Below are 11,574 nucleotides of genomic sequence, written 5' to 3'. Positions count from 1 at the left end.
CATCTCCTGTGCCTTTAGTGCCAATGTTCTCATCCCTGCTCCTGGAGAAACGTCGGTCCTGCACGTTCTAGACTTTTCCGTGTTCTCTGCACACCTGAGTAAGCGAATTAACAGCTTGTGTAACAGGTGTGTTAGTGCAGTTTAAAGACTGCCATGTCCAGGAAGGAACGAGATGATTTCTAGGAACGTGTGCAATTTAATGTAATGTTTAAAGGTTATTGTTAGTTTTAATACTCATTCAGCGTTCACAGTTAGACTCTAACAATCTAACAACCTTATCGTTTACATATCAGAGATTTTTTATTATTATTTAATGATATTTTAAATGAAGAGTATGATGAAATTGTTCGAATACCGCGTTTTGCACTTCCAAAGTTTCACCGCTAGGGGGCGGAAAGTAACATCAGCGTATATTATTTCATTCCTTCATTTTTCACTTTTATTTTTTATTGTCCGTGAAATTTAGAAATTATCTTGATATGGGACACACACACACACACACACACACACACACACATATATATATATATATATATATATATATATATATATATATATATATAGTTATTGTTTTATTAGAATAAAATGATTCAATAAATAACAGACCACATGTTCACTATTTCTGTATCTGTTTAGAACTTTGTACCGTTCTGATATGTGGAAAGTTATATGAAATAATACATATTAAGAATATGTATATAATAATATAATATATAATAATAATATATAATAATATATATATTAAGCAGTCTGAGAACACAGAACAATGGTGTGCTGAACAAAATCGGGAGTAATAATCCAGATTACAGATTTAATTATGCCCTCTTTATAATTTTTTTTTTTAATTCACATTTACTCATCATCATTTATATTTATATTTATTCCCATTATAATCTGTGACCAGCAGCGACCGCTTCAAAGAATCAACAAGTCTGTTATGAACATTTTTACCATCTGTAAATGATGGACCTGTTACTGCCCCCTAGCGGTGATTACAGGCAACAGACAGGGCGGAGTTGTTTATCTTTCAGCTGGGAAAAAAATCTAAAATGGGGAAAAACAGCATTAGGTTTAATTGTGTTGAATTTAATTTGTTTCTCGGAGGCCTTGGGGAGTGTGTAACAAATAAAGTTTAATCACATCCTGATTCCCAACAATCCTGAAAACACACTTTTACACACACACACGCACGCACACACGCACACAGGTCACTCAGTGTCATGCTTCACTTCATGTTTTTAAACATCAGTCCAGTTTTGTGAGGACAGAAAAAGCAGACTCAGTACAGATAAATAAAAATAAAATAAGAACATTATGATCACTGAATCGTGATCTCTTGAAATTTCAGGGGAAAACAGCCGCAGAACTTTATTTCAGTGAAATGTACAAACCCTTGATGTATAGCCCGGATAACGTGAAGTGCCCTTAATCATGCTCTCTGTAATTTCCATGTGATTGTGTTTGTAACAGGAAACTCGGACATTCTGATTCAATTTCCCTTTTTAGTCCAATCTCATTCCTGCTCATCAATAACATCATTAACGAACACCAACCACACCGATGACATCACCTCTGTGTCTTCATCATCTGTCCACTCTGGGCGTGTCCCAAAATACATGCCCTATTCATTATATAGTGCACAAATCCATTTTCATGATTATTCTTTTAATAAGATTATTACTGATAGTAATGTGTAATGTGCTAATCTATAGCTAAACACACACACAAACAAAAGGACCACATGTTAGAGTGTTTGACCTTTGACCCCATGTGTGTTGCTGTTATTGATGTTTATGATGAAAATAGAGGCGTGTCGTCACTCATTCACCTCGTAACAGATCATCACAGGGTTAATGGACACGACGCTGCACCTCCTCCTCCTCCTCCTCCTCCTCATCTGCTCCTCTCAACCTCTCGCCTTCTCATCGCCTCGTCTCTCTCTCTCTCTCTCTCTCTCTCTCTCTCTCTGTGTCCTGCAGAAGACGACATCCTCACATGCAGCATGGCTTTTGCTTTAAGAAGATCAGGATCAGGTACTTCATCAGTTTCAGTTTTCTGTCATTCAGAATAAGAGTTACACAGACGTTTAAAAAGATAACTACAGAAATATAAATAGATAAATAGACATATTTTACTGCTCCTGTTTGATTACGTAAAACCTAAAAGGCTCTGAAATTTGGTCTTCTTTTTTATATTTACACGGATCCGGTTCAACACGTGTCACGTGAGCACTGTGTTAAACATACAATCAGAAGTAATCTTTACATCATCTGATTATTTACGATCATATTGATTTTTTTTTTTGTATTATTGTATCTTTACAGTTTTATTTTAATGTTGCTTCTCTCTATTTTTTCACTTTCTATTTTAATCTCTATATTTAAAGCCTGTTAGAATCACACTGTAGACTTTCATATGGAAAGAGTTCTTCTTCCTCTTCCTCTTCTTCTTCTTATCAGTTGCAGTACTGAATAACTGAAATATGGACATTTAAAGGTTTGGGTTTAATGTAAATTGTATTTGATTATATTAGTGACATTTTAATTTTGTGTTTCTTGGCTCTGTGTCACACACAGACACATACACACACACACACCACAGAGAGAGAAAGAGAGTGAGTTGATATACCAGACTTATCCAACCTTATAACACACTTTTAAACAATATACACATTAGCTCATTAGTGTGTGTGTGTGTGTGTGTGTGTGTAATCGACACATGGCCTTCACACCTGTGTTTTGAACGTGTGAGGAGGAAAAGGGAGAAGTGAAATTGTGCTCAGCATCACAGAGATGCTCCAAAATCATCGAGCCTTTTAATCACAGAGCTGGAAATTGAGTGATTTAAACAGAGACATTGACAGGATCTACAGCTGAGTTATACGAACACACAGTTCTCAACACACAACACTCAGCTCAGAGTATTTCTATTGTAACACACTGATGTAGCACAGCTAACAGTCTAGTGTTCAGTGTAAATGATGAGTGAGATTATATATATAATAAATCCCACATTTCCTAGTTTTATTTTATAGCTGTGCCTAATAACAACAGTGCACGTGGATTTCTGCAGTAAAATGCTTACCAATTCGGTGCAGGGGGTCTGTTAGTGCACAGTTCGCTCTGTGTGTGTGTGTGTGTGTGTGCGCGCGCGCGCGCTCGGGCGCCTCTGTGTGTGAGCTGAATACGTGCTGCAGGAGAGCTGAGAGACCGTGGGGCAAAACAAACCCCTCCATCTCTCCCCCCTCCCTCCATCCATCTCCCCCATCCTCCTGCAACAGACCGGGGTTTTCAGCATCCGCCTTCAGCGCGCGCCGCTTTGACACGATCCTAATGAACGGATGAGAATCAGGGCGCATGAGTGTGCGTTTCCTTCTGCAGAAGGGAGCGCGTGGCTGTCTGTTGTCTCTCGGGGATGTTCTGTGCTTTGGGTTTTTTTCTTTTTTCGGGGAATCTGGACGTGCTGCGGAAAAAACAGCAAAGAGAGGAGAGACGGGAGAGGCGCGCGAGGGAAAGATACAGCAATAAAATGAGTCAAGACTCAAAAACAGGAGGATAGGCGGAGAGGAACATCTGCATCTCTCCCTCTCTCTCTCTCTCTCTCTCTCACTGTCAGAAGGGGGATGATGGGTGGTCCGGGTCTTCTCGGGTTGGTAACAGGTGCCGGTTTTTTGGCCATTCGAGATCATGACATGGCACGAGAGCGGCGCGGATCTCCACGTGCCCTGCGTCTCATGCACACAGTAAGCGCGTGATCAGACCTTTTCCAGAAAACGTTGCCGTCTGTTCTCGAGCTCCTGTGTTTATATATTTTATATCTCTTCTTTTCCGTGCACCTTCATCATCTTCATCATGATGTCTCCAGCTGAAGAGGGAAAGCTGCACCTCTGACTGTAGATGTTTTCAGGGTGTATTATGGGATGTTTGAGGATTCTGAGAGGATTGCGTGTGATCTCATGTAGTTATGAAGTGACAGAGGATCTGATTTTTGTTGCGCCTTGAAAAGGGATAAAATCCAGGCGTGAGAGGTTTTAATCTGGGACGCCACCGAAGCCACAAATCGCCAAACTGGCTACAGCCGCAGCGATCGCCAGCTCCCTCATCCGGCAGAAGAGGCAAGCGAGGGAGAGAGAGCGTGAGCGGGAGAGAGAGAAAGAGAAGGAGAAGGAGCGAGCGAAGGCAGCTCGCTGCAGTCCCACCCGGAGCACAGGAACCTGCGAGAAACCCAGCCGACTGAACATCTTCTCACGGGTCAAACTCTTCGGCTCCAAGAAAAGGAAGAGGAGAAGGCCAGGTCTGGTGACAGCTACTACCTATTTATCCTATTCATCATCATCATCATCATCATCATCTTCACCTTCCTCATCATCATCATCATCCTTCATTTGATCTTATGGATGAAGTCACAGCTCTGTTTGGGTTCAGTGAATTCATCCTGATTAAACTTTAAGGTTTCAGTTAATTCTGCAGTAAACAGTGTGATAAACAGACGCTGTGCTGGAATGGTTTTTATTTCTCAGGTAGAAGTGAAAGTACAGAATCAGACACGTTGGACATTTGTATAGTTTGTAGCTGTGCAGAAGATTACAGCTCTGCAGTTTCTGTCAGCTTGAAAACTAATCCCTTCATCTGATTATTTTATCTAGAAGAATAAGGAGATTTCAATCATTTGAGTAAAAACAGAGCTTTAATTATAAAAATCTGATTCCAAATCTTCAGACATTATTTTCAAGTTTCGTTAAAACTCTGTACAGTAAATAAAGTGTCCTGGTGACGCTATCACTGCTCTGTGGCTGTGGTTTCCTATCAGAAACACTGACCTCTCATCTCCACCACACTTTTTAATCATCATCATCATCATCACTATCACCATCATCACATCATCATCATCATCATGATCATCATCACCATCAGCATCATCTTCTTCATCATCATCACCACTATATTTATCACATCATCATAAGATCATTTTCAAAATCATCATTACCATCACCATCATCATTACCACCATCATCTTCATCAACACCATCAACACCATCATCAACACATTTTTAATTTGCAAGTTAAAAGCAAATAAACAATTATGTTTTATTTTAAAATCTGCTTAGATTTGTTGTTCACAACTGATTTCTGTGTCATAACCCCATCCTCATAACCACATAACCTCATAACCCCATCCTCATAACCACATAACCTCATAACCCCATCCTCATAACCACATAACCCCATAACCCCATCCTCATAACCACATAACCTCATAAACCCATCCTCATAACCACATAACCCCATCCTCATAAACATTTAACCACATCCTCTTAACCTCATAATTACATCACCCCATCACCCCATCCTCATAACCACATAACCTCATAAACCCATCCTCATAACCACATAATCTCATAAACTCATCCTCATAACCACATAATCTCATAAACCCATCCTCATAACCACATAATCTCATAAACCCATCCTCATAACCACATAACCCCATCCTCATAACCACACAAACCCATCCTCATAACCACATAATCTCATAAACCCATCCTCATAACCACATAACCCCATCCTCATAACCACATAAACCCATCCTCATAACCACATAATCTCATAAACCCATCCTCATAACCACATAACCCCATCCTCATAACCACATAACCCCATCCTCATAACCACATAAACCCATCCTCATAACCACATAATCTCATAAACCCATCCTCATAACCACATAACCCCATCCTCATAACCACATAAACCCATCCTCATAACCACATAATCTCATAAACCCATCCTCATAACCACATAACCCCATCCTCATAACCACATAACCCCATCCTCATAACCACATAAACCCATCCTCATAACCACATAATCTCATAAACCCATCCTCATAACCACATAACCCCATCCTCATAACCACATAAACCCATCCTCATAACCACATAATCTCATAAACCCATCCTCATAACCACATAACCCCATCCTCATAACCACATAAACCCATCCTCATAACCACATAACCTCATAACCCCATCCTCATAACCACATAAACCCATCCTCATAACCACATAATCTCATAAACCCATCCTCATAACCACATAATCTCATAAACCCATCCTCATAACCACATAATCTCATAAACCCATCCTCATAACCACATAATCTCATAAACCCATCCTCATAACCACATAACCCCATCCTCATAACCACATAACCCCATCCTCATAACCACATAAACCCATCCTCATAACCACATAACCTCATAAACCCGTCCTCATAACCACATAATCTCATAAACCCATCCTCATAACCACATAACCCCATCCTCGTAACTCCATCCTCATAACCACATAACCTCATCCTTGCAACCCCATCCCCGTAACTCCATCTCCACTCCGTCTTCACTCAGACTGTCTGACTGAGATCTGATGCCAAGACAGATGATAACCCCAGAACTCTTCCAAACATGTTCTGATCTGTCATTCTACTGAACCTATAAACATAAAAAACATCATAAACTAGCGTCCCTTGTGGTGTGGGCTCTTTCCACCCCCCCACACACCCACTCTGCACTGAGTCCATTAGCCGTGTGCTGAGAGTGAGGTGCAAAACTAACTGTAGTTGTGCTTCTGTTTACAGAGCAGCATATCCCTCTGCACTAATTAGCCTCCACTTCTTAGTAATTAGCTTTTCTCTGCTTTTTAAAGGCTTAAAATTAGTCATTATTTTTCCTTCTCCCACAGAACAAAGAAAACAAACAAACAAATACACAAATAAATGTGAACCTATATATATATATATATATATATATATATATATATATATATATATATATATATATATATATATATATATATATATATATGTATGTATTAAGCACATTTTGGCACACTTTTATTCGAATATATTCAGATACATTAACCAAAAATACAAATACAATAAAAACAACATACAGGTTCTGTCACTCATTTGAGTAAGACATGCCTTTCTTTTTCTTTTTCCTCAGTAACTTTCCTTTATTTCATAAGTATCAGCATTTACAGTAAACAGCAGTGAGTTTAGACTGAACAGTTTAACAGCTGAATCCAGGTCACACTGAACAGATGATGGATTTAAACTCACAATTTCTCTAACATCTCACAGGCATGTCACTGATCAGCCGCAAGGAAACTTGCTGAAGTGTAAAAATATGTAAAATTATGTAAAATACTTCATATGGTGAAGTAAATCTGTTGCCATGTCCACAACACACACTACACTACATTTTTTTATGGTTTGTGTCAATACTGTTAAGTGTTCTGAGGATTGTTCAAAAATAAGCTTAATTTTTTATTTTTCTCTGTGTGTGTGTGTCTTCCACAGAGCCTCAGCTTAAAGGAATCGTCACTAAACTGTGCAGCCGTCAGGGTTTTCACCTGCAGCTCCAAGCGGATGGAACCATCGACGGCACTAAAGAGGAGGACAGCAGTTATGGTCCGTATGAGAGCTGAATTAAAGAAACACTAGATATTTTATCATTTCCAATGAAAGTCGTTATGTTCAGCTCATTTTAAGACTTCCTTCCTGTGAGTCACTTGTGAAAGCTCACTCACTCACTCCACACTTCTTTATCTCGACTCGGCAGCTGTGTTTAATCTCATCCCAGTGGGTCTGCGTGTGGTGGCGATCCAGAGCGTTCAGACCAAGCTCTACCTGGCCATGAACAACGAGGGCTACCTGTACACCTCCGTAAGTACCACAGCTCCATCTCTGACCTGAGTCTCTCACCACACACCACCTCCACAGTCCTATGCTGGTCCAGCTAGAAGAAACCCTTAAAGGTTCTGTCCTGTTTGAAAGGGGTTAAAGCTAGAATACACTTAGAAGGCTAGAACCATTAATAAAAAGAACACACACACACACACACTCTCTCTCTGTCTCTCTCTCTCTTTCACACACACACACACACACTCACTCACTCACTCACACACACACACACACACACACTCACTCACAAACACTCTCTCCCTCTCTCTCTTTCACACACACACACACACACACACTCACACACACACATGAATTTAGTTGCCTTAATGATGGTTCTGTAATTGTTGCATTTGACAGAATGAAAAGCATCTTGTTTAAATATAAAGAGTGTAAATTGTGTCCTCTCTGTCTGCGAGGACGTTTTACACGTGTTTATGAATCACAGAGTGTCTCTGACGGATCAGTGTGTGTTTTAACGGATCAGAGTGTGTTCTGACGTGATGAATAATTTAGCACAGTGTTATTGCATGTCCCTGTCATGTGGAAGTGAAACGTATTACGCTTGTGTCTGTGTTTGAGGCTGCACAGGAAACAACTACACACTGCTGTTCAGTATAGAGTTTATATTTTTACACGGATATTTACTCAGGCCTGGCCTTGAATTTCAGTTTCTTTTTGTATATCAGATAATTAGCTGCTAACTGATCAGACTCTGGGGCCTAGCTACAGGAGAAGTGTAATAATCACACGCTCCTTCTTCTGTGATTTTCTGTCTGTCTCTCAGGAACACTTCACTCCAGAGTGCAAGTTTAAGGAGTCTGTGTTTGAGAATTATTACGTGACCTACTCGTCCATGCTGTACCGGCAGCAGCAGTCGGGTCGAGCCTGGTACCTCGGCCTCAATAAGGAGGGGCGAGTGATGAAGGGGAACCGTGTTAAAAAGACCAAACCGGCTGCTCACTTCATCCCCAAACCTCTCAAAGGTCTGTGATGTTTTTATAGTCGATAAATACAGTCATGTTCAGTCTGATACGCCTCTGTTTACAGTCTGATCTATTTAATCTGTCTAATCTCTTAAGAACTGTTCAAGTGTGTTAGTTTGCTGTATGAAATAAACAGCTGTTCTACTGAACACACCACTGACAGCAAAAGCTTTCACCCATGACCATTACACTTATATACACTTCTTCCTCAAGCATGCAGTTGTACAAAACGTCTCAGTGTTCCAGCATGACAGTGTCCCAGTGCACCAAGCAGCTCCATGAAGAACTGGACTGAAGGAATGGAGAGTCCGGCACAGAGCCCTGACTCTGACTTAACCCCAGTTAACACTTTAGGGATGATCTGTAGTTTTCTCAACATCCCAACATCAGAGTCTGTTCTCACTAATGCCCTTGTAGCTGAATGAACACAACATCTAGTGGAAAGCCTTGCAGAATAGTGGAGCTGATTAGAACAGCAGAAGGAATAAATCTGGAATGAGACATTCAACATTCAGGTGTTCACACACTTTTGGTCAAACAGGGAACATGTATTAAATATGTGTGTGTGTGTGTGTGTTTAGTTGCCATGTACAGAGAACCTTCTCTTCATGATATGACTGAATTCTCGCGAAGCGGATCTCCGACGAAGAGCCGCAGTGCGTCGGCCATGCTGAACGGGGGGAAGATCGCAAGCCAGTCAACATAACAAGGGGACGTAACAAGGGGCCCTAGCAAGGAGCCATGACAGCTCTGCACAAAAAACATACACGTTTACAAGTTTTTGGCTAACAATCACTGTGATGACGTCAAAACCGGACGAATCCAAGCCATTGGACTTCATCATCGTTCTGCATCATCTTTAAACCGTAGCCTGAACAAACTGCTGCTTTTCTCATCCCTTTTTCTTCTAAACTGTGTTTCTGGACAAAATCCACTTTACCCGCTTAGAAACCTGTGAAAGTAGCTGCTGATCTCAAACACGGCGCACTGAGACGGCGAGCGTGTCGGGGTGTCTGGCCTTCTGTAGCACATTGTCACTGTTAAACACACTGATGGAGTTCCGGCTCCTGTCCGAGAGTCTCGCTCACAAGGAATTACAGTTTTGTGCAACCAAAGACATTGTGTGTCTTCAATCACGTAGGAGAGCGACTGAGTATCAAACAGGAATCTGAGATGTTTTGTCAACGCGCCCTCATCCACTTCCTCTTACATACCTGTGTGTATGTTGTGGGGATTGCATCATATTGTACCTTATCATGAATACACTCGAGCGCAACAGTGAAATTCACACATGCATACACACACACACACACACAAACTCACACACACACAAACACACACACTCTCTCTCTCTCCTGGTGAAATTACTGCCTGCTGTGTAAAGGTTTTAGCACAGTAAAGAAACTCAGAAATGTAAAATGTTTACACTTTTAACACAGCTCCGTCTACCATTTTGGGAAGGAAACTGCCTCATATTGGAAACAGCAATGCCTTCTGGGTAATTTCTGCTCCTGAACTCCACACTGATGATGACTCGATCTCTTCATCCTCCACTCATCTGGTCAGTATTGAAGTGAAGCCCGTGAAGATGGCGTGTCAGGGGACTACGGTGTGAGGAAGAGGAAGCGTTTCAGCAGGACGTCTTAATCTCTACTCGGATTTCATGTCTTCCTTTACTTCCTGCTTTCAGTTGTTTCCATGGTGAATGAATGTCAGATGCATCTTGGGATCAGTTTATAAGTTAAAGTGAGTTATAAAAAAATTTATCGCTTTTACAGGGCTAAATTAATTCTTTATTTACGATTTATGTATGTTGCTATTAAGTTCCGAGAGCTTTCGTGTTGCATGGGACACACTGTGGGGGAAAGCTGCATGTTTTATAGCTGTGTGTGTGTGTGTGTGTGTGTGTGCGCGTGTCATATATTAAACTGATGGCGGAATAATGGAACATGTCTCTAATCTGCTGAGTGAGTGGTTTGTGTGAACGTAGCGTACGTTTACATGTCAGTGATGTTTACGATGCTTCAGAGCCGTGTGGTGGAGAGACGACGTGACTTTAACAGCCTTTTAATGAAACGTGTATTAAACCTTCATCACCTGTTCTCATGACGAGAGTGTCTTATTCAGCTATACTGTGATCTGAGCTGTAGTGATTAGGGGGATTTTTACCGGCATTGCATGATATTAGATACATGTAATGTGAACTCATTCAATAAATACATGTTGCTTTAAGTTGCTTTACTAGTGTGTGACATGTTTCACCACATAAGAAGGAGAAAGAGTGTGTGTGTGTGTGTGTTTAAACCAGTCATGACATCAAACACAGTGGATTGGTGTGATGTTTAGGAACTTTAAAGTATTTCAGATTAAAGTGTGACGCTTCCTCACCCAAACACACTCTGACACTGATGATGTCATAATAACCGATACAGCAGCCGACCAATCAGCAGCTTCGATTCATCATGCTTATCTCTTACTTTGAAAGCTAATTATTTAACATTTCTACCTTAATTTCTTTCATTTTTATTCTTTTCTTTGTGTTTCTCGTGATTGTGGCTCTGACATCACAGGGGATGTTACTGTTCTGTTTTTGCTAGCGCTGATGGCAATTAATAGCTGAAAAAATGAGTTAGTTATCCCCTAAAAACAAAACCTTTCCCCCCACACACTCTGATTCTAGCGTATGGAGAGGGAGGTCACGAAACTGGAACAAATAAAGGACTAAAGCTGCATTGTTCTTTTCAAGAAGAGAAAACTTGAAACTGCATCAGAACGGCATTGTGGGTAACGTAGCAAAGTGAAAACACACCAATGAAAACGCTCTTAGATGCTGTTGAAGATCAGCCGTT

The 11,574-nt window shown here is 40.7% G+C and overlaps 1 protein-coding gene across 1 annotated transcript; it reads left to right on the top strand.

Annotated features, from left to right (window-relative positions):
- Positions 1-1,896: 1,896 nt before the first annotated feature.
- Positions 1,897-10,826, top strand: fgf13b (fibroblast growth factor 13b). Its single transcript, XM_058411207.1, has 5 exons — positions 1,897-2,033; positions 7,359-7,469; positions 7,621-7,724; positions 8,527-8,725; positions 9,307-10,826. Exons 1-5 carry the CDS (start codon positions 2,003-2,005, stop codon positions 9,429-9,431), a joined length of 570 nt encoding a protein of 189 aa, XP_058267190.1. The 5' UTR covers positions 1,897-2,002; the 3' UTR covers positions 9,432-10,826.
- The last annotated feature ends 748 nt before the right edge of the window (positions 10,827-11,574 follow it).

The sequence above is a fragment of the Hemibagrus wyckioides genome, linkage group LG16, assembly GCF_019097595.1.
Source record: "Hemibagrus wyckioides isolate EC202008001 linkage group LG16, SWU_Hwy_1.0, whole genome shotgun sequence".
In the NCBI taxonomy this organism is placed as follows: domain Eukaryota; kingdom Metazoa; phylum Chordata; class Actinopteri; order Siluriformes; family Bagridae; genus Hemibagrus; species Hemibagrus wyckioides.
This window is presented reverse-complemented; position numbering and strand designations above follow the sequence as displayed.

What these genes read in the sequence shown, in the direction of transcription:
- fgf13b (XM_058411207.1), top strand. Translation starts at nt 2,003, where the DNA reads ATGGCTTTTGCTTTAAGAAGATCAGGATCAG. An exon ending in AGAGGAGGACAGCAGTTATG is followed by an intron (nt 7,470 to 7,620) that starts GTCCGTATGAGA and finishes TCGACTCGGCAG; the next exon opens with CTGTGTTTAATCTCATCCCA. An exon ending in AGGGCTACCTGTACACCTCC is followed by an intron (nt 7,725 to 8,526) that starts GTAAGTACCACA and finishes TCTGTCTCTCAG; the next exon opens with GAACACTTCACTCCAGAGTG.